The sequence below is a fragment of the Peromyscus californicus genome, unplaced genomic scaffold (genome assembly GCF_007827085.1).
Source record: "Peromyscus californicus insignis strain IS unplaced genomic scaffold, ASM782708v3 Scaffold_15__1_contigs__length_86483966, whole genome shotgun sequence".
NCBI classification, from domain to species: domain Eukaryota; kingdom Metazoa; phylum Chordata; class Mammalia; order Rodentia; family Cricetidae; genus Peromyscus; species Peromyscus californicus.
The window spans coordinates 86,269,373-86,292,909 of NW_026294447.1; the positions used below are offsets into that span (position 1 = coordinate 86,269,373).

Consider the following 23,537-nt stretch of genomic DNA (forward strand, 5'->3'; position numbering starts at 1 on the left):
TCTCCCCATACATGCCTTCTTAACCTCAGCTTGTTCTAAAACACTCTCCAACTGTAAGGAATCCACGCCCACTCCCGTCTGCCCACTTGCTCTCTTTCCTCCAACAACAGAGGAACCGAAAGCAGGGGTAGGCGCGGGGAGACTGACGTCCTAGGTTTCCTTCCTTCCAGTGAAGACCCCGCTAGTCTCGGCACCTTTGCGAACCCCTCACCTCTGCCGCTAGGGGTCGTGCTACACAGCCTTTAGATGGCTCGCTTGTAAGCAGCATCTCCCAAAAAGATGCAGCAGGGACTTCGGGCCTCAGAAACAACCGCAATGCAGAGCAACGGGATCGGTGCTCTGCCTTCGCCTCTTGCGGCGTATACACCTACGGGCAAGAAAACACAGGCCAGTTTTTGAAGAATACGCACGGACTTGGAACAAAACGCCTGGCTCCAGCGGAAGAAGGCGGGCCCAGGTGACATCACGCCGCCTCGGCCCCCAGACCGCCCGGCGCTGGGCGTGTCTGAGGCGTTGTGACCGAAGGCTTCGCCCCGCCTCCGGTGACGTCACGCCAGCCCGAAGCTCTAGTATCTCCCCGGCCGCGTTCCCGACCGCCGGGCGCGGTGGCGCACGCCTGTAGTCCCAGCTACTCGGGAGGCTGAGACAGGAGGATCGCTTGAGTCCAGGAGTTCTGGGCTGTAGTGCGCTATGCCGATCGGGTGTCCGCACTAAGTTCGGCATCAATATGGTGACCTCCCGGGAGCGGGGGACCACCAGGTTGCCTAAGGAGGGGTGAACCGGCCCAGGTCGGAAACGGAGCAGGTCAAAACTCCCGTGCTGATCAGTAGTGGGATCGCGCCTGTGAATAGCCACTGCACTCCAGCCTGGGCAACATAGCGAGACCCCGTCTCTTTTTAGTTCTATCTACCACTGCGGGTTTTTTTGTTTGTTTGTTTAAAATGGCATTTCGCTCTCTAAAGTTAAGAAAATTCGGAAAAATTATGTTTTTAGGTTTCAAAGGAATTGGCTAACACAAAGTTTAAAAATATATACTGCCATTTTTTTTTCTAACTTAAATCTCTGGCTTCCTCGTTCCCACTCTTCCCCCCGTGTATTTACCGGTTTTATATTTCCTTTGGGGTTAAAACGTAACAGGTTCGCGCAAGATTTTCAGGGACTTGTAGCCTCTCACTACTGACTCCTACCGGAGGATAATCAAAACATATCCCAAAACAGATGTTATTACCCAAGGAACCAGCAGGGGCTGCTAGTTTGTTTAAAAGCGGCTGGAGAAAAACTGCCATCTGATAAAAAGTGCTTTCCCAAGCAGCTTACTACGCTGAGTTGCAGCTTAGTGGCAAGTGATAAATTTAGCTGTCTGTGTTCCCGCGTTCAGTCCTTAGCTGGAGATTTTTCTGTTATGTCTTCTGAGCTTTTTTTGTTTTTTTTTAATGCATGCCTCTGCATTCATTTGTGATGATAAGTCTTATTGCAGATGAATACAGAATGACTTTTAAAAACTTGGACGCCATGCCTAAGGATGTAGCCCATGGTAGTCCTAACTTAGAATGCATAAGGTCTGGCCTCTATCCTTATCACTGCAAAAGAACAGAAGGAATTTAAGTCATACATATTTACTAGATGGAAACAGCAGAGATGCCAAATATTAAAAACAACAACAAACGTACTGTCTCCCTACTACAAAAACAGAGACAAAACAATTTTGGTATATCTCATTCTGGTTTTTGTTTTTTGCTTTTGTTTTTTGTTTTTTTCCTCCTCTTCTAAATAGGTCCCTGAATTTGAGCCATAGCAGCTTAGTTGAGCCTGTAAGTACCACATCAGAGTAGCTAGCTTCCTTCTTAGCCCTGGAATTCTTACCCCCTTAGTCCTTTCTGAGACTTTTAGAAGAACTTCTCAGCTTTGTGGAACCTAAGAGTGACAAGTGGCGTAATTCCTCTCTCCTCAAAAGATGTCTGTATGCTAACATCTGGAAATGGCCATACAGACACAGGAGGGATAAAAAGACTTCATAGATTCCAGTAACTTTGGGGTCATGAGGTAGAAAGGTTATTCTGATGGGGCCAAATATAATCCAAGGGTCCCTATGTGAAGACAAGAGTGCTAGAATTATGGAAGGAGATATACCTGGAAGCAGAGATCAAAGCCATTCAGGATCACTGATGAAAGAATATGGCAACTTTGGGAGCTGTGAGAGAAAATGCAGGGGATTTTCCTGAGACATCCCCCCCAACATACACACACACACACACACACACACACACACACACACACACACACACCACACACACACACCACACACACACACACACACGGGGGTGGGGGGAATGCAGCTCTGCAGACCCCTTTGGGACCTCTGACCCTCAGAACGCTCAGAGAATAAACTCGTGTTATAGGAGTGGAGAAAGCCTCAAGTGAGTATGGGTTGTTGACATAGGCACAGTCATAGGGAGGGACTCCAAAGACCCCCATTAAGACCCGGGAGGAATGGCAAAGCCTTCCCCTAGGGTGAGGTTTAGAGGCATGGCAAAGCCTTCCCCTAGGGTGAGGTTCAGAGGCATGGCAAAGTCTTCCCCTGGTCCAAGTATGGATGTTGGCAGTGTATGCAGAAAATGTCCACCATAGCTTTTTCCCTCTATGTATTTACAGTCTGAAGACTGCTCCTCTACAGAGACTGCCCCTACTGAGACGAGCTAAATCTGTCTCCAGCTGTATACCGTAAACTCTGCCTCCTTGTTCAACTGTATACAATAACCCACCTCTCTGTTCAACTCTAGATAATAAACACGCTGAGCTCAGGGCAGGGGCTGGCGTTTCTCCCGCAGAGAGCCCTGGCCATTTGATCCCAGCTTTCTGTCTGTGTGTCTATCTTTTTCTTCATTCCCTTACTGCCCTAGTCAGACCCATCCCTGGATGCTGTGCATGGACAAGGCCTTGCATTCTTTCCATCTCCACACTTGTGGCTGTTACAACAGTAACAGGAGCCGTTTACAGAGAGAGTAAAGCTTCATGGGTACGCAAAAACAAAACAAAACAAAACAAAAAACAAAACCCTGAGAACTGAAGAGATTCTTGTCTGTTGCTCTCTTCCGTAACATGCCTGTATTTTATTTTAAATATATTATGTTGGTCACTTTTTTGTCAGTTCTTTCCCCCATGCCTGTGTCTCTGGATGTGTTTTGGCCATACACTGAACCTTCTAATTGTATTTAGGACAGAAAAAAAATTTTTATGCTCATTACAGAATGCTGTGATATGGATAGGGTTTGAGTGCTGGAATCTTGGTGCCAGGCGAAGTGGTGTAGAGGTGACAGAATCTTTAATGGTTGGGGCTTAGATATTACCAGGTGGGTGGTGAGAACACTGGGGTCCCTGTATCTCGGGAGAAAACAGTTTCACTCCCATGAAAGAAAACTTTCATAAGGAGCAGCCTGGCCAGGTGTGGTGGTGCATACCTTTAATCTCAGTACTCAGGAGGCAGAGGCAAGAGGATCTCTGTGAGTTCCAGACCAGCCTGGTCTACAGAGTAAGTTCCAGGACAGCCAGGGCTACACAGAAAAACCCTGTCTCACAAAACAAAACAAGAAAAGGAGGAGGAGGAAGAAGAGGAGGAGAAGAAAAGAGCAGCAGCAGCAGCAGCAGCAGCAGCCTGGCCTCTTGAGTCCCTGCTGTGTCCTGTCTCCCCTTGTAACTGTTCCCTCCTTCTCACACGTGATGCAGCCTGACAACCCTCGTTAAATTTGAAACAGACAAGACCACTCCATCTCAGATTTCCAGCTTTCCAAATTGTGAAGGAAGTAAACTATGTATCGTCTAGCCTTTGGCATTTTGTTACAGCAACAGCAAACAGATCAAGACATTTGCCAATGTTGAAGGCTTATGATGTGGGCATGGCAGTGTGTACCTGTATTTCCAAAACCAAGGAGACTGGGTGAGGGAGTATGAGGCCACCCTAGGTTATATGGTGCATTTAGACCAGCCTTGACAGTACGCTGTCTCAAAAAACTCCAAATAATAATTACAAAAATCCTTATGTATTTAGATATACTAATCTGACCCTTTTCCTGCTTTTGGTGTTTTGTTCTGCAGGGTCTCACCCATCGGTCATTTGAATGCTTATGACTTTTAACTTCTAAGTACACACATCACTGGTCTAAAGTTTGCCCGCTTTGCTAAGAGTGTTGGTAATTTCAGCTGAGGCAAGAGCATAGAGAATTCTAAGGCAGCCTGGACTACGTAACAAGACCCTGTCTCAAAACCAACCACACACACACACACACACACACACACACACACACACGCCCTTTACTGTCCAAAACTAATAGATCTTTCTTCTTTAAATTTGTTTATTACTAATACTAGAACTTTAAAAAAGAAAAAAAAATAGACTAATTAATTAGCATATATTTGGACCCGGAATAATTCATGAATCAGTAGCGCGCAGAACCAGAAGAAGTTCAGAGAACGCTGGGATGTGGGCGAGGAGTAATTATTCTCCTTCTCCCACAGGAACTCACGCTTTATTTTTATCTGACATCTTAGCTAAATTCTTGAATATTTGAGGTGGTAAGAATTTATGGAACTCAGGCTGTATAGCACACCCACCACATTCAAGCTGAATGAGAATCCTGCAGTACGCTGCAGAATCCTACTTCGGGTCCTACCCATCAAAAGAGGAACCCCTCTCTAGGGACTCGTCTGGATGCGGAAATGCCAACAATGCGGGTTTTCTCTGGGCTCAAAATCGCGTTTGGAAAGTGCCCTTGTTCTTCCACCCTGAGCGCCAGCGCCCTCCAGGGGAAATTCTCCTCCAACTCGCTTCAAAATTGTTACTGACAAGCTGTGCCGTTGTGGAGGTCGACATGAACTAATCCTGTCAATGTTCAAGGAAGGGACGCGGTTTCGAGAAGGTAGCTGGCCCTATTTCGAGTTGTTTTAATACAGTGGGGAAAAAAACAAAAAAACAAAAAAACCACGAGCTGATCATGATTGAACCAAAATTCCCAGTCACACGACGCACTTTCGCTTCAAGAAATATTGGGTCGTCTGGGCTGCCGTAGAGACGAGCCAAGCGCGCGTGCGCAGAAGCCTAGCGGCCGGGCGTCGGGTCAGCAGCCGAGAGGACTGCGGTAGCGACCGGGACCCTAGCCATGAAGAGCCGCTTCAGCACCGTTGATCTCCGCGCGGTGCTCGCGGAGCTGAATGCCAGGTTCGGTGGTACGGTGGTACGGGGTGTGCAGGCTCGCGCGAGGAGCGCGGGAAGCAGAGGCCGGGCACCGGGTGGCCGCGAGACGGGCCCGGGATCCCCGCGGTCGTCCCCGTGCCCCGGGGATTGGTGAGGCCTGGGGGCCGACCTCCGGGGCCGGGGCCCTCGGGAGACCCCCGGGGACGTGTGCCCGCCTGCAGCCTGTCCCTAGCGCTGGCCCAGCGGGATCCTGCCGGGTCGATCTGATAAACACTGGAGGTGCCAGAGTGATGGCCATTGCCCCGTACTGGCGGCCTGGTTTCTTCGGAACTCCCGTCCTTCCATCCCAAAGAGGGGGACCCATGCCATTTTTTTACCCCCAGCTGTAATTCGCAGTTTTGGACCTGGATGCTGAACTTGTCTTTGACTGTATGAGCTTTGTCGTATTTTCGTGGGGCTCGGCTACTCTCACTCGTAATAAATCAGTGAGATTAAGTTTTACTGTATTTCCCCCGAAGTCCTGGGCTGTTTCAGATGAAGGCAGTTATCTGGTGTTCCTGAGGCCAACAGACCATTTTTGTGCTTAAATGTCTATTTGGATGATAACCTTAGCAGGTGGTCCTGATATCCTACTGAAGAATACCCCTTCCTCAACCTTAATAAATGACGGAAAGTTTTGCTTCAAACAAGAACATGATTTTGTTATTTGTTTCTTTTTATCTTTGCAGCTTGCTAGGGATGAGAGTAAACAATGTTTATGATGTGGATAACAAGACATATCTTATTCGGCTTCAAAAGTAAGGATATTTTATAGACTTACTTTTGGTAAAAAAAAAAAAAATGACATTCTTGTTGGTTTTTAACCTGCATTTTAGGTTTGTTTTTTTTTCCAGAGAGTAAGCTTTGGCAATTCCCTAAAGAAAAATTTGACTTTCTCTTGAACAGACCTGATTTTAAAGCTACATTGTTACTTGAATCTGGTATACGTATTCACACAACAGAATTTGAGTGGCCTAAGAACATGATGCCATCTAGTTTTGCCATGAAGGTAAATTTTAAGTTTGAAGCTAATTTTTAAAACTACGTTTATGTATTGATTGTGTGTAAGTATGTGTATGTAGGTGGAAACAACAGACAGGCACAAGTTGGGGCTCTCAAGTGAATGTCAGGACAGCTTGTGGAGAGTCAGTTCTCCGAGGGGAAGGGGGTAAGATCCAACTCAGATCCTCAGAGCTGGTATGCTTTTTCTGTCCGACCTGCCAGCTCCCAAATAACTACATGGAGACTTCTTACAATGAAAGCTCAGCTGATACCTTAGGCTTGTTCTTAACTAGCTCTTATAACTTAAATTAACCCATATTTTTATTAATCTATGTTCGACCATGTGACTTTTACCTCTATCCTATTTATGTGTCCCACTCATTTCGAGGCTCTCTGGCTTCTACATCCTTCTTCCCAGCATTCTCTCTGCCCTGAAAATCCTGCCTAGCTATTGGCTGTTTAGCTTTTATTTAAACCAGTCACAGTGACAGATCTTCACACAGTGTGTTCTGGCCTGGAACTTGCTCTTTTTTGATGTTGTTTTCGAGACAGGGTTTCTCTGTGTGGCCCTGGCTGTGTAGACCAGGCTGGCCTGAAACTCAGAGATCATCTGCCTTGCCTCCCTTGCCTCCTGAGTGCTGGAACTAAAGGCATGTGGCACCATTCCCAGCTTGAAATTTGCTATATTAGACCAGACTGGTTTCAAATTTAGGATGATCTTTCTTCGTGTGCTAGGATTACAGGAGTTTGCCATCATGTGTCACTCTAAAAACATTCTTGAGCTGGGTTTGGTGGTAACCCCAATGTTCAAGGGGCTGAAGTAGGATGGTTGGTCTGGGCTACTGGGTGACATTTTGCCTCAAAAAAAAAAAAAACCCCAAACAAACAAACAAAACAGAAAACAATAACAAACTCTTAGCAATCTGATGAGTTAAGTATGTTTGTTTACTTAAATGATAAGTTTTTTTTTTTTTTTCAAAAGAGCAGAAGGTATTTTAGATAAATAAAGAGCTATTGGTATATGACATAAGCAGGGTAATGCCTAGTGTATGGTAAGTCAGTAGTTGCCCTGGTTCTCATCATTATTCTGAAAAATAGAATACAAAACAACCATTTCAGTTAGAAGTTATTAGAATAAAGGCTTAAGGATTTTCCCGCTCATGAGGGCCTGGCAGGATGGCTCAATGGACAGAAGCTACCAGCCTATTGACCTGAGTTTGATCCCTGGAGAGTGGAAGAGAACTCATTCGTGCAAGTTATTTACTGACCTCCACATGCACACTGTGGCATGCATGTGTTACCACACATACCCCAAATAAATAAATATGTAAAAATTTTTTTCTTCTAATTATCATTTGTAAGCTTTTGTTTTATGACAATACTGTTTTATTTACCATTTAAATATTCTCAGTGGCATAAAACTAATTTTCATAAACTAGTACCAGGTAGTTAGGAATTTACTTTTACTGCATAAATGCTTTTTTTCTTCTGTTTCTTGCTAGTGTCGAAAACATTTGAAGAGTCGGAGATTAGTCAGTGCAAAACAGCTTGGTGTGGATAGAATTGTGGATTTCCAATTTGGAAGTGATGAAGCTGCTTATCATTTAATCATTGAGCTCTATGATAGGGTAAGTTAAATTGAGAGGAGTAAGGAATAGAGCAATATGCCCTTTTTGTTTTTCACTCCTTTCATTCAGTGTTATGTTTAAGGTGTTCGTCATGTTTAGCACTGTCGTTATAATTGATGATATTAAGAGTTATTTTAGCCAGGTGGTGGTGGCGCACGCCTGTAATCCTAGCACTCGGGAGGCAGAGGCAGGCGGATCTCTGTGAGTTCGAGGCCAGCCTGGTCTACAGAGCTAGTCCAGGATAGGCTCCAAAGCTACAGAGAAACCCTGTCTCGGAAAAAAAAAAAAAGAAAACAAAAATTAGTTATTTTAATTCTACATCTTTGCTAATAGTCTTTTTTTTTTTTTAAATTTTTTCAAGGCTGGGTTTCTTTGTGTAGCTCTGGCTGGCCTCAAACTCCCAGAAATCCACCTACTTCTACCTCCTGAGTGCTGGGATTAAAGACACACGCAAGTGCGCACACACACACACACACACACACTTTTTTAAACTTGGACATAACACCACGTTCTTGTGTATTGTACACTTAGTTTTTACTAATGTTTTATAATATTTGTTAAACAGTGATACATAATGTTAATTGCATTGTAGGCTGTCTTCATTCATGATTTTTCTGTTCCAATGTATCATTGATTTTAGGGAGTTTCCATTTGAAGGATCTGAGCAAGGAGGTATGCATACTGTCTAGGTTCTAGAAATCCAATAAGTGATGAATTAGTGGTGAATACTAAGAATTTATGTATGAGAATGTGCGCTTGGAAATCTTTTTAGTCATTGTGGTATTTGTGAAAGGAAGTTGTTAAGAATATATTTTAAGCTGGGCGGTGGTGGCGCACGCCTTTAATCCCAGCACTCGGGAGGCAGAGGCAGGCGGATCTTTGTGAGTTATATATTTTAAAGATTGCTCTTTCCTTTCTGTGGACCAGAATTTGACCTCCTAGCTTTCTTTCTTTCTTTCTTTCTTTCTTTCTTTCTTTCTTTTTTTTTAAAAGATTTATTTATTTACTATGTATATGGTGTTCTGCCTGCATGCCAGAAGAGGACACCACATCTCATTACAGATGGTTGTGAGCCACCATGTGGTTGCTGGGAGTTGAACTCAGGACCTCTGGAAGAACAGCTAGTGCTCTTAACCGCTGAGCCATCTTTCCAGCCTCCTCCTAGCTTTCATGTCTGGAATTTTGAGGATTAGTGTTTCTAGGGTTGATTAGACTGTGTGTAAAGAGGATCACTGCAACTTAAGACCAACTTAAGAAACTGAGAAATATAAATTTATGATAAATTTGGGCTGTTGAGATGGCTTAGGAGCTAAAAATGCATGCCATGAAGCCTGAAGACCTGAGTTCATTCCCTGGAACCTGTATAAAGATGGAAGGAGAGAACCGACTCCACAGACCTGTCCTCTGACATTCACACACAGAGTGTGACACATTCATATGCCATCTCCACCACACACACAGCATATATGTATATGTGTGTGTGTGTGTGTATGCATATATACACACAAAAATACTAAAAATTCAAAACTTTTTTAAGTTATGATACATTTAGTAGGAGCAGTTCTGAGAAAAGTAACATAAGATGAGAAAGTAGTGTAGCAGGGGAGGGATTATTTAATTAGTTTTTTTAATTTTGTAAAAAAGATTTTCAGTATTGGGGCAATGGTGGCACCTTTAATCCCAGCATTTGGGAGGCAGAGGCAGGCAGATATCTGAGTTCGAGGCCAGCCTGGTCTACAGAGTGAGTTTCAGGCAGCCAGGGCTACCTAGAGAAACTCTGTCTTAAAAATAGAAACAAAAACCTCTGTCTGGTTGCTGTAGAGGGCAAAAGGTCAAAAGAAGGTGCTGAATTCCATGGAACTGGAGTTACAAATGGTCGTTAGCCACCCTGTAGGGACTGGGAATTGAACCCTGGTCCTCTGGAAGAGTAACAGCTTCTCTAAACTGCTGAGCCATCTCTCCAGCTCCCTAATTTTTAAAAATGAATCTTGTAAGTCTTAATTATGTGTATTTGTGGGCATGCACGAATGCATTTGAATGCAAATGCTCACAGGGGCCAAAAAAATAATCCTCAGATTCCCCTGGGACTGGAGTAAGAGGCAGTGGTGAGCTGCCTGCTGTGGGTGCTGGAAATTAGCTCAGGTCCTGTGTAGTAGCAGTGTGCACTCTTAACCACTGAGCAGTGTCCCCAACCTGCTTTTTTTTTTTTTTTTTTTGGCTCTTCAAAATAGGGCTCCCTACGTATCCTAGACTGGCCTGGAATCTGGAATCTTCCTGCCTCAGCCTTCTGAATGTTGTGATTATAGTTGTGCCCCATCACACCTGGCTACACCACACTGTTGTCCTTTATCAGACATTTTATACTATGCTATTTCATACTTTCATGCATTTACATTTCATGTTCTCTTGACCTGAATTTTTTTGAAACTTGGAACTTTTGTTGTTGGTTTGTGAGACAGACTCAACTCTGACCTCAAACTTGCTATGTAGCCAAGAATTACCTTGAACTCCTGAATCTCCGACCTTCTGAGTGCTGGGATTATAGGCAAATGCCATTCATGCTTGGCTTTGGCACGCTTATTAAAGGCACTCAACTGTTAGGTTTTCACAGTTAGTACTACAGGTAGCTTGTGCAGTAAGCAGACAAAGAATGTAAAGTTGCTCTGGGTTCTTTGCTCTAGGTTCTTTGCTCTAGGTTACTCTAGGTTGCTTCCAACTTGGAGTCCTTAGAATTCATTTCACAGCCTGTTGGGTCAGTTCAAGGAGCCCTACTTAGATGGCCTGCTGGGTTTTGTTTTGCAGTTTCACTTCTGTAGCTATAGGTCTTCTGAGACATCTTTTTCAGTTTTTAAGATGCTTCAAGACTGATTTGTAAATGCATTAAATTATATTTTACTCTATTGCAGGGGAACATTGTTCTTACAGATTATGAGTACCTAATTTTAAATATTCTAAGGTTTCGAACTGATGAAGCAGATGATGTTAAGTTTGCTGTTCGTGAACACTATCCCATTGATCATGCCAGAGCTGCTGAACCTTTGCTGACTTTAGAAAGGTAACAGTGTTTATACAATCATCATATTGTATTAAAACGTAAACTAGGTTAGATTTCAGAAAAAATTGAATTAAATATGTTTAATTGTATAACACTGAATTGTATAAACATGCATATGAGCAATTACATTTTATTTGTGGGTAGCAGATGTCTCCTTCTCTCTCTCCCTCCCTGTTTTGGTGCCTGTTCTGGAGCTCACTTGGTAGCCCAGGCTGGCCTGGAACTCACAGAGATCCACCTGGCTCTGCCTCCTGAGTGCTGGGATAAAGGCGTGCACTACCACCGCCCTGGCTCTCCCTCTTTTTAAGGCAAGGTCTCACTATGCAGCTCTGACTGGCCTAGAACACTGTGTGTAAACTAGGCTGGCCTTGAACTCACAAAGATCCACCTTTGCCTCTAGACGGCTGGGATTAAGATATACACCACCGAGCCCAGCCCTCAAGTAGATGTCTTTTTATATACAGTTTGGATTTTTCTTTCTTTCTTTTTTTTGAGACAAGGTTTCTCTGTGTAGCTTTGGAGCCTGCCCTAGAATTCACTCTGTAGCCCAGGCTGGCCTTGAACTCACAGAGATCCACCTGGCTCTGCCTCCCGAGTGCTGGGATTAAAGGCGTGCGCCACCACCGCCCAGCGCTGTTTGTGTTTCTTGGTGCTTCTGATTTCTTGGCAAAGTGAGGTGCTGACTTCACTGTTCTGTGAGAAGACAGATACGTTAGGCAGGCAGAGTGTAGTGTGGGTGGTTCTGATTTATTCAGGAAAAAGTGAAAGGATAAGGTGAGATTAATTACAGCCTCTCTGACTGTCAGGCTTTGCCACCTAGTAGTCCACTTGATGTTCTTCAAGCTCAGCATTCATCAGAATCAGTGGGAGGGCTTGCTGAACTGTAAACTGCTCCATCTTGCCATTGCAGTAGATCCAAGGGGGACTCTCTTTTTGGTTTCTCGAGACAGGGTTTCTCTGTGCAGTTTTGGTGCCTATCCTAGATCTCGCTCTGTAGTCCAGGCTGGCCTCAAACTCACAGATCTCCCTGGCTCTGCCTCCCGAGTGCTGAGATTAAAGGCGTGCGCCACCATTGCCCGGCTCCAAAGGATACTTTTTTTTTTTTTTCTGAGACAGGGTTTCTCTGTGTAGCTTTGCGCCTTTCCTGGAACTCACTTGGTAGCCCAGGCTGGCCTCGAACTCACAGAGATCCGCCTGCCTCTGCCTCCCGAGTGCTGGGATTAAAGGCGTGCGCCACCACCGCCCAGCCAAAAAATACAGATTTCTTATAGAAAACCTGGATTTGTCTCAGGTTAACATTCAATAACCTTCTAATTGTGAATAAATCATGAGAGTGTGTATGTGTGTGTTGATATAGAGTCTTGCTGTGTAGCCTAGTCTGGCCTTGAACTCAGGGTGTTCCATCTACCTCTGACTCAAGATTATAATCATATATCACCATACCCAGCTCCGGCTAAAAAAATTCCTTTTAAAGTGAGTGTGTGTGCACATGTTTGCCCATGTATGTGCGTGCGTGTGTTGTGCGCTCTACAGAGACTAGAAGAGGGCATCAGAGCCCCTGGAGCTGGAATTACAGATGGTCGTGATCTACCAGTTGTGGGTGCTGGGAAGGGACCTCTGGTCCTCTGCAAGAGCAAGTGTTCTTAACCTCTGAGCCATCTCTAGCTCATGGATAAATTACTTTTAGGACTAGTTTTTTATATCTACAAGAATAATTTCAGACTCTTGTAAAGAAAGATTAAATAAATTGATGTAGATGAAGGTAATATGAATGTGAATAATGCTATAAAGTTTATTAAGTATAAGATGATAAAAATGTGCCAATTTTGTCCACAGATTGACTGAAGTCCTAGCTAGTGTTCCTAAGGGTGAACTGCTGAAGAGAGTTCTTAATCCATTACTTCGTGAGTACTCCTGCATTTTGCAGTAAGATGTTTGTGTGACAACACTTTCACGAATATATTTAAATTTTTTTTTCCCTTTCAAAAAATTGAGCAAGGGGCTGGAAAGATACTTAAATTCAGTTCACAGCACCATGACCAGTGGTTCATAACCGCCTATAACTCCAGCTCCAAGGGATCTTATACCCTCTTCTGGCCTTCATGGGTATCCACACACATGAGGCATACATTTACATAACATACACATAAATAAAAATAAAGCATTATTATTATTTTTTTTGAACAAGAAGTTAAAAGGGATCTTTTGAGTAATTATGGTTTTATTCTCAAAGAAAGAAGTTTTTGTTTGTTTTGTGGTGCTGGACATTGAGCCCAGGGCTCTATGATGATCAGCAGCCGTCTACCACTAAGCTTCATTGTCCTGAAAGATGGAGATTTTTATATTGGTTCGATCTTATTTAAAAACAGTACAGATGGAGCTGCTTATAGCTCAGTTAATAGAGTGCCTGCTTAGCATTCACAGAGCCCTGGGCTCAACCCCCAGCATTACGTCAAAGTGGCCTGATGGTCCACACCTACAATCCCAGTACCCTTGGGAGGCAGGAGGATCAGAAGTTTGAGGTCATCCCTTGACTTTGCAGTCAGCTCAAGGCCAACTTGGGACAGATGGATGAGTAGCCCTTTTCTCAAATATAAACACAGTGGCTGGAGAGATGACTTAGTGGTGAAGAGTGCGTGCTGCTCATAAAGATCTAATTCAGTTCCCGGTACCCACTTGTTGCTCTCAGATGCCTGTAACACAACCAGTTCTAGGGCTTCCGATGCTGTTCTGGCCTCCATGAGCTCTTGTTTGCCCTTGATGCAAGTAAACCTACATACACACATAATACACATAAATAACACATCTTTTTAAAAAATAAAAGTGGCCAGGCGATGGTGGCGCATGCCTTTAATCCCAGCACTCGGGAGGCAGAGCCAGGCAGATCTCTGTGAGTTCAAGGCCAGCCTGGTCTACAGAGCAAGGTTCAGGACGGACACTAAAACTACACAGAGAAACCCTGTCTTGAAAAAAACCAAAAAATAAATAAATAAATAAAAGTGATACAGAATATGTTATCAGTACCTCAGTATTGTAGAATACAGAGTATTTGCTTTTTTTTTTTCAAATAACTGTTTTGTTTAAAAACCACTTAGCTTAGTTGTTTGTATTTATATTACTTTATTTATTTATTATGTATACAACATGTATGACTGCATGCCAGAAGAGGGCACCAGATCTCATAGATGGTTGTGAGCCACCGTGGTTGCTGGGAATTGAACTCAGGACCTCTGGAAGAGCAGCCAATGCTGTCAACCTCTGAGTCGTCTCTCCAGCCCAGTATTTATTTTATAATTTTACAAAGTTTGTGGACCTCAAGACTGATAGCCTCTGCCAGATATTCATTCTCTCTCGTCCCTCTCAGCCTTACCATGTCCTTTTGTCTGTTTGGTTTGCTTTGGTTTTGACACAGGCATGGTTCAGCTAGCCTTGAACTTGTTATGTAGTGCAGGCAACCTTAAATCCATGGTGATCCTCCTGCTACAGTTTATCTTGGCAGATTTCTATGGCTTTTGAAATTAGGTAATTTAAATATTCTTAGATCTTTCTTTTTTCCTCCGAAGCCTTTGACTATCCTTTTGCATTTCATTGTACAGTTTAGAGTTGGAGTATTACTTTCTACAACAACAAAAATTTGCTAGGATTTTGATGAGGGTTGCATTGATTCTGTGGGGAGAATAGCAGTCTGAATTTGCAGAGTCTTTTGTGAACAAAGAACATCTTACCATTTATTTGGATTTTTCTTTTGAGTATTTTATAGTTTGTGTATATAAATTTTATTTTTTTTTTTAAAAAAAAGATAAATTTTATTCTTAAATGCTTGGATTTTCTTTTTGTGTTGATAGTTTTTAAAAATTACTAGGCATGATAGCTCATGCCTTTAATACCAACACTTGGAAAGAGGCAGTCAGGTCTCTGGGTTTGAGGCTAACCTGGTTTACATAGGGAGTTCCAGGACAACTATGACATAATGAGACCCTGTCTGCAAAAATAAAGAACAAAGCAATAATTATATTTTAATTTGTTTTGTGAGAGTGGGCACACTCAAGCCATGGTGCACAGTGGATCTCAGTCAGAAGACAACTTGGCGGGAGTCAATTCTTCCAATGTGTGGGGGTCTTGGGATTGAACTCAGGTCATGAGACTTGGCAGTGGCAACCTTTACCTGTGGAGCCATCTCACTGGCCCATAGAATTGTTTTCTTAGTTTCATTTTTTTTTTTTTTTTTTTTTTTTTTTTTTTTTTTTTTTCCGAGACAGGGTTTCTCTGTGTAGCTTTACGCCTTTCCTGGAACTCACTTGGTAGTCCAGGCTGGCCTCGAACTCACAGAGATCCGCCTGGCTCTGCCTCCCGAGTGCTGGGATTAAAGGTGTGCGCCACCACCGCCCGGCAAAGATATTATTTATTTATTTATTTATTATGTATAGTGTTTTGTCTGCACATACGCCTGTAGGCCAGAAGAGGGCACCAGATCTCATTATAGATGGTTGTGGTTGCTGGGAATTGAACTCCGGACCTCTGGAAGAACAGACAGTGCTCTTAACCTCTGAGCCATCTCTCCAGCCCCTCTTAGTTTCATTTTTTGTTAAGAATACAATTGATTTTTTAAAAATATTTGTTTTTACTTTTTATATATATGTGAGTACCTACATGTATGTCTAGTGTCCACACAGGTCAAAAGAGGTAGTCAGGTCCCCTGGAACTGGCATCACAGTGGTTATAAGCCACTGTGATTGTTGAAACTAAACCAACATCCTCACTAAGATTAGCAATTTCTCTTAATTACTGAACCATCTCTCCAGCCCCCAATTGATATTTATATATTTTGATATTTATATAAACTTAATTTTTATATATTGTATCTTTCAGAGCTGATAAAGTCATTTAGTCTAGAAGACTGAATGTGTGTGTGTGTGTGTGTGTGTGTGTGTGTGTGTGTGTGTGTGTGTGTGTAGTCTTTAGGAATTTTTAGCATATAGGGTCATATCTCCTCTGAGAATAAAGCTGCTTTTTCTGTTTTACTTTGAATGCTTTTGGATAATTATATCTTTTAAAAAATTATTTGTTTTATGTGTATGGTATTTCGCCTGTGTGTATGTCTGCTAAGATTTATTTATATATTTTATGTATGTGCATGCTTTGTCTACACACCAAAGAGGGCATCAGATCCCATTACAAATGATTGTGAGCCACCATGTAGGTGCTGAGAAATTAATTCTTACTATACCAACTGTGATCTAGAGTACAATGCTAAGTAGCTGTGGTAAAAATTAATAGCTTTGCCTTTTACCTCATCTGAGAGAGAATATTTTTAGTGTTTTATTAGTAAGTATGGTATTAGCAGTAGTTTGTTTTTTTTTTTTGTTTTTTTTGTTTTTTTTTTTATAAGTATCCATTGACAAATGGAAATGGTTCTTTTATTGGGTGTTTTCAAATAGGAATCGGTGGTGGAATTTTCAGATGGTTTTCTGCATCTCACTGATATATGATTGTTCTATGAATATGAATATGTTCTGTGAATATGGTTTATCTTATTAGCCAGTTGTTTTGTTTGTTTTAATTTAAATATTTTTTTCTGAGTTTGATATTGGTTGAATCCTCCTCCTTACACCAAGCTATGTCCTGGGCTCTTTCTTTTTATTTTAGTTTTTTAATTTAGTGTTTTGCTTGCGCGTGTGTGTGTGTGTGTGTGTGTGTGTGTGTGTGTGTGTGTGCGCGCGCGTGCGTGTGCGCGCGCCTGCCTGCCTGTGTGTATGTGCCTGATGCCCAGGGAGTCAGAAGAGAATGCTGGATCCCCTGGAAGTGGACTTATAGATGGTTATAAACTACCATGTGGGTTCTGGGAACTACCAGAGTGTGCCCAGGTTCTCTGCAAGAGCAGTAAGTGCTCTCTTAACCACTGAGCCATCTCTGTCTAGCTTCCTACCCACCTGTTTTTAAATTTTTGACATGTCTTTACTGTGTAGTAAAAGCTGGATTCCAACTTGTGATCTTGCTGTTTTCAGCCTCTTGGGATGGAAAGCATGTTCCAACATGCCCAACATTTTTTTTTTAAAATCTGGTACCTAATAAAAACTGTATATATTATTAAGGTAACAAGATTTTAATATACATGTGCAGTGTTTGTGTTATCTTTAGTCACCCTACTATGCGGTAATATACCACAACTTTATACTCTCTAACTCTGTCGAACTCAGTACCCACTGATCAGCCTTTCTCTAACCTGTCATGCCTGTTCCCCTGTTTACCACTCTCTGTTTCTGAAATTTAATATTTTTAGATTTTACGTACTGTGAAATAATGTAGTTCTTGTGTTTCTATACCTAGCTTATTTCATTTAACATAATAATACACAGTTCCATTCTTGTTATTGCAAATGACAAAATGACAGGATTTCGTTCTTTTTAATATCCAAATAATATTGCAGTCTTTCTTTCTCCCTTTCTCTCTCCCTTTCTTTCTTTCTTACCTTATCTTTTTTCTTTTCTTTCTTTTCTTTTTTCTTTTGTATTTGAGACAGGATCTCTCTGTGTAGCCCTGGCTATCTTGTGTAACTCACTTTGTAGGATGTTACCTCATTATTGTTTTGGTTTGCATTTTGTGGATAATTAGTGGTCTTGTACAACTGTATTTTATTTTATTTATGTGTATTGGTGTGTGGGTATGTGAATTTGTGTGCCATTGCCTGTAGAGCTCCCGAGGCATCAGATCCTCCTGGAACTAGAGTTAGGTCCGGTTGTGAGTTACCTGATGTAGGTGCTGGGAATCACACTTGAGTTTAACTGCTGAACTGTCTCTCCAACCTGTGTAGAACATGTTTTCCATAACTTTTGGCCATTTGTGTATCTTTTGAAAAGTAGTATTGCACATTCGTTAATTGTAATATTTTAGTTGATTTTTGTAAACCAAATCAACCTTGAAATACAATGACAAATCCTTCCTGGTCATGGTTTATAATTTTCCTTATGATTTCTTTGTGGTATTAAGGGTCAAGCCTAGGGGTTTTTGTTTGTTTGTTTGTTTGTTGTTTAATGTGCTAAGCAAGTGCTCTGCCACTGAACTACATTTCTAGCTAATCTTATATGTGTGTTGCTTAATGCCATTAAATACCTGTAACATGCACGAATTCTCTGCTTGCTGTAATTTCAGACTCCTCTCTTCACTTCAGGTCTTAATTCTACTACCATTTGAAAAGAAGTAAAATTACTTTCCCTGGCTATTTATATTGAGTAGGTTATTCATACTGAGCTATAAATTTTTTAAAATTTATTTAAGTTTATCTTATGTGCATTGGTGTGAAAGTGTCAGATCCCCTGGAATTGGAGTTATAGACAGTTGTGAGCTGCCATGTGGGTGCTGGGAATTGAACCTGGGTTCTCTGGAAGAGCAGCCAGTACTCTTAATCACTGAGCCATCTCTCCAGCCCCCTGAGCTATAAATTTATACTATGTTTTAAATGTGAAGTCCTAAAGGAAAATACTAACAACAATGCTCTTTGCTTTTGTAGCCTATGGACCAGCTCTTATTGAGCACTGTCTTATAGAAAATGGATTCTCTGGCAATGTCAAAGTGGGTGAAAAACTTGAAAGCAAAGGTATGTATGTCTGCATGGTCCAGATTTTGTACATTTTCACTTGTTTCCTTTTTCCTTTGATCCTTTTTCTTTGAAGTTTTATGGTACTGGAAATTAAAACTAAGAACCCACAAGTCCTAGAAAAATGTACTGCTGATAAACACCTCATTTATTTACTTTTTTCCGATTTGATTTTTTTTGGAAATAAGCTTTCTCCTACATTGTAGTGCAGTGTCATCTTGAGCTCTGAGCCTTCTGCCTCCGCCTCCTGGATGCTGAGATCACATGTGTGTGCTAGCACACCTAGCCCGCCCTTCCTTCTTTCTTTCTTTCCCTTCCTGGTTTTTGTTGTTTTTTTGTTTTGTTTTGTTTGGCTTTTCGAAACAAGGTTGCTCTGTGTAGCTTTGAAGCCTGTCCTGGAACTTGCTTTGTAGACCAGGCTGGCCTCTAACTCAGAGATCCGCCTGGCTCTGCCTCCCAAGTGCTGGGATTAAAGGTGTGAGCCACCGCCCAGCCTTTTCCTTCCTTTTTAACGTGTAGGAATGTTTTGCTTCCTTGTGTATCTGTTTGCTACATGCTTGCCTGGTTGCCTGGTGCCCTGGAAGGCCAGAAGAAGGTGTCAGGTCCCTTGGGACTGGAGTAAGAACCCATGTGAGCCACCATGGTGGATGCCAGGAATTGAATTTGTGTCCTCTGGAAGAATAGCCAGTGCTCTTACCTACTGAGCCATCTCTCCAGCCTTTGGCCCTTGTTTCTTTACTAGGAATAACTTAACTTTTTAAAGTTAGAAGTGAAAGGATAACTCTAGACTTAGAAAACTTTGGTCTGGGATTGGTAAAATGACTCACCAGGTAAAGGCCTTGCTGTCAAGCCTGAGGATCTTAAGTTTGATCTCCAGGATCCACATGTTGGAAGGAAAGAACCAGGTCCAGCTTTTTATTTGTCCTCTGACCTCTACATTTGGGCCCTACCCCTGTCCTTTTACATACATACATATATATGTAAATATATAAAGATAAATAATGGTAGTTCATACCTGTAATCTCAATGCTAAGAGTGGATTTTGGTGAGTTTGAAGACAATCTGGGCAACGTAGTGAGTTCCTGTCTCAAAAAAATATTTTTTTTAATTAAAAAGAGCAACAAAAAACAACAAACAAACTTTGATCAGAGCATCCTACACATTTGGCTTTTCCCCCACCCCTCCTCCAGTGTGGACATTTACCCCTATTAATCAGCACTTTGTCTTGTCTGCCTTCATGCCTTTGAACTTTAGAACTTTTCTTTTCATACCCTCTAGGTTTTGCACTGAATACTGAGCTTGGGATAGTAGACATCTTGATTAGTTGGATTACTAGCCTTTTGACTAAAAGCACAGGGTGCATCTAGAAATAGCATTCATCATACATTTGAATTTCTGCGGTCCTGTAAAGTGGCTGCATGATGAAATTAGGCTCTAGTAATTACTTATGGAAGCTAACTTATCAGAATGAGAAGAATAAGAAAGTAGGGCCAGTGAGAGGGTACCTGCTCCCAAGCCTGATGACCTGAGTTTGATTCCAGGATCAAACTGACTCCCGAAAGCTGTCCACTAAGTCACCACCTGCACACTGAGGCACACACACAAACATATAATAATAAATAAATATTTTAAAAATAAAATAATAACTATTTTAAAGCTGTTATTTAAAAAGGATTTAAAAAGTAAATGTAAGGAAGATTTGTTCTTGGACAGATTATGACCTGTTTGACTCTATATGATGTTTGAAACATTCCTAGTGTTTGTGTTTGAGTATTATTTATCATTTTCTAAGGTATAGAGATAATTTTCATTTTATGAATGAAATTTTGTTTGTTTAAAAATACAAATCAATGCCAAGTGGTAATGGTGCATGACCTTAATCCCAGCACTTGGGAGGTAGAGGTAGGCGGGTCTCTGTGAGGTTGAGTCCAGCCTAGTCTACAAAACAAGTTGCAGGATAGCCAGGAGTGTTACACAAGAAACCCTGTCTTGAAAAACAGCCAAATAAATAAACAAAATACAAATCAAATGCTTCCTGAAATATACTAGTGCCATGTATCTTCTTTGTCTCTAGTGACAACAGATGGTGGTGTGTAGCTGGAGTTTTCTCTCCCTCCTGGGCCAGCAGCTGCTCAGACCCAAATAAACACACACAGAGGTTTATATTAATTAAAACTGCTCCGTCATTAGCTCAGGCCTACTACCAAATAGCTCTTAAACTTAAACTCAGTCCATTTTCGTTAATCTATATGTCGCCACATGTTTCGTGATTTTACCTGTGTGCCATTACATGCTGCTCCCTGGATGGGCGGGCTGGCATCTCCTGATTCAGCCTTCCTCTTCCCAGAATTCTCCTTGTTTGCTTATCCCGCCTATACTTCCTGCTTGGCTACTAGCCAATCAACTTTACCTTACTTTACTCATTTTATTAAGCACTTACATTATTTCATTAATACTTTTCCTTTTTTTGTTAAAATTTGTGTGTGTGTGTGCGCATGTGTGCCTGATAAGTGTTGGAGAGACAGGACACATGCCATAGCATCTATGTGGAGGTCTAAGACCAACTCTGTTCTCTTTCCACCTTTATGTTGGGTTCTGGGGATTGAATTCATGTCTCTAGGCTTGTGCAGCCATCTCATGGGCCTATTTTTATTTTTTTATTTTTTTTGGTTTTTCGAGACAGGGTTTCTCTGTGTAGCTTTGTGCCTTTTCCTGGAACTCACTGGGTAGCCCAGGCTGGCCTCGAACTCACAGAGATCCGCCTGGCTCTGCCTCCCGAGTGCTGGGATTAAAGGCGTGCGCCACCACCGCCCAGCTCTATTTTTATTTTTATTGTTACTAGATTTAGTGTGTTTATGTGTGTGTTCAGAGGGCGGCTTGTTAGGAATTGGTCTTCTTCCTTCAACTTCTGGAGACTTGACAACATCCCAGTTTTTTGGTTGTTTTTTTTTGTTGTTGTTTTGTTTTGTTTTGTTTTGTTTCCTGAGATAGGGTTTTACTGGGAAAGTTGGCCTTGAACTCATGATTGTCCTGCTTCAGCCTCCTTACTGCTGGTATTAGAGGCCTGTACTACCATACCTAGCTACCTTCCTGCTGTTTTTGTATTTTAATAAATATATTGAGCCAGGTGTGGCAGCACTGCATAATGCATAATGAGATCCTGCCTCAAAAAAAAACGAAAATAAGTAATACATAGTTATTTAATAGTGGTTAATCAACTTGATTGGCATCCCTTTCCTCTTGTTTTTATTTCTCCATTAGATATTGAAAAAATCCTGGTTTGTGTGCAGAAGGCAGAAGACTATATGAGAAAAACATCCAACTTCAATGGAAAGGTAGCAGCATCGTGTAAATATTTGCCGTGTATTGTTTACATGTATCTGTTTATTGGGGAGGTATCATAGCCCTGAAAAGGTTAGACAACCTGCAGGAGTTGACTAATTCCTTTACTGTGTGGGTCCTAGGGATCAAACTCAGGCTTGTCAGGCTTGGTGACAGACATCTTTACCCATTGTTGCATCTCAGCAGCCTCGTATTATTTTGATCTTACTGGATTTCCAGAAATAAATTATCTTTTATCTATTTAATATCTTTTATCTATTTATTGTTCTAACTTAGAGTTTTGTTTTTCTTATGTGTGGCTTGAATGCAAGGCCTTGTATATACAAATTCATTCTGTACTATTAGACTATACACCTGGTTCTGGGGTAGTCTCTTCGTAAAAATTTTTTCTATCCTTTATCTTTTATAGAAAATACTGTGTTGGGGCTCAAGGTAAAACTCAGTTGATAAGAGTCTTGCCTAGAGTACACTTGGTCCTGGGTTTGGTCCCCAGCACTGCATAAATTAGGCACTATGAGTGCATGCCTGTAATCTTAGCACTTGAGAGGTGGGGGCAGGGGGATCAAAAGTCTAAGGTCATCCTTGCCTGCATAGCAAGTTGAAAGCCAACCAGAGGTTCTAAACAAAATCTTACAAAACAAAACAAAACAAAATCTACAAAAGAGAAGAACAGTTGAGGAATTTGTGTAAAAGAAAAAAAGTTTGACTTTTTTTTAAAGATTTTTAATTGCATGTATGTATATGTGCATATGTGAATGCATGCCACAGTGTGTTAGTACCCTTGGAGGCCAAAAGAAGGTGTCGATCCCTTGGAACTAGAGTTACAGGCAGTTGTGAGCCTCCTATTATGGGTGCTGGGAACCAAACTTGGGTCCTCTGGAAAAGCAACAGGCAGTCTGAAGTGCTTACTCCATCCAGTTTCTCTTTCTTTGATACAAGGTCTTGCTATGGAGCCCAGAATGGCCTTAGTACTCAAGATGTTCCACATCGGCCTCCCAAGTGCTGGGTTTATAGGCAGGAATCACAGTACCTGGCTAAAATGTTTCATCTTGAATTGATTTTAGAGAAGCATTCTTTAATTTGCTAGCACTTAAAAAAAATGGTGGCTTATAATCTCCTCATAGTTAAACAATTAGAAAATTACCTCATACTTTAATATTTTTCTTTCATATTCAAAATGCATCTTTAATTAGAAAAAACAACAGTCATTATGTCAGTTTTTGTTAGTTGTGAATATAGATGAGTCTAATATTAGTTGCTTTTTGTTTTTTGTTTTTGTAGGGCTATATAATTCAGAAAAGAGAGGTAAAACCAAGCCTGAATGCAGATAAACCAGCTGAAGAAATACTCACGTATGTAGCCATGGGTCAGTTTGCTTTGTATGCTAATTAATATTCTTAATTGTGATATAATAAATATGTTTTACAGGTATGAGGAATTTCATCCTTTCTTGTTTTCTCAACATTTACAATGTCCATATATAGAATTTGAATCATTTGACAAGGTGGGTTTTCTAGTTCTGTTTTTTCACTGGTTAACATGACATGAGTTGTAAGAATTGTTTATGCTGTCTTGGGGTTCGGTGTGTAGTGTAGCCCATTGTGAGTGCATGTACAAAGCCCTGGATTGAATCCTCAACACTGCAAAAAAACAAAAAAGAAGAAGAAAGAAAAGTAACTCAAAAAATAT

The 23,537-nt window shown here is 41.5% G+C and overlaps 1 protein-coding gene across 3 annotated transcripts in view; it reads left to right on the forward strand.

Annotated features, from left to right (window-relative positions):
* Positions 1-5,048: 5,048 nt before the first annotated feature.
* Nemf (nuclear export mediator factor) overlaps positions 5,049-23,537 on the forward strand; it is a 60,019-nt gene continuing 41,530 nt past the window's right edge. The window contains exons 1-10 of one of the 3 annotated variants that reach the window (XR_008218547.1): positions 5,049-5,212; positions 5,917-5,985; positions 6,134-6,236; positions 7,732-7,857; positions 10,764-10,912; positions 12,749-12,816; positions 18,420-18,506; positions 21,768-21,841; positions 23,130-23,200; positions 23,277-23,352. Coding sequence is in view for 2 of the 3 variants with exons in the window: in XM_052739683.1 (XP_052595643.1) it covers positions 5,154-5,212; positions 5,917-5,985; positions 6,134-6,236; positions 7,732-7,857; positions 10,764-10,912; positions 12,749-12,816; positions 18,420-18,506; positions 21,768-21,841; positions 23,130-23,200; positions 23,277-23,352 (882 nt within the window). In the remaining variant the exon portion in view is untranslated. Of the gene's footprint in view, positions 5,213-5,916; positions 5,986-6,133; positions 6,237-7,731; positions 7,858-10,763; positions 10,913-12,748; positions 12,817-18,419; positions 18,507-21,767; positions 21,842-23,129; positions 23,201-23,276; positions 23,353-23,537 lie in introns of those variants that run through there. The other 2 variants (XM_052739683.1, XM_052739684.1) reach the window with 2 other exon arrangements.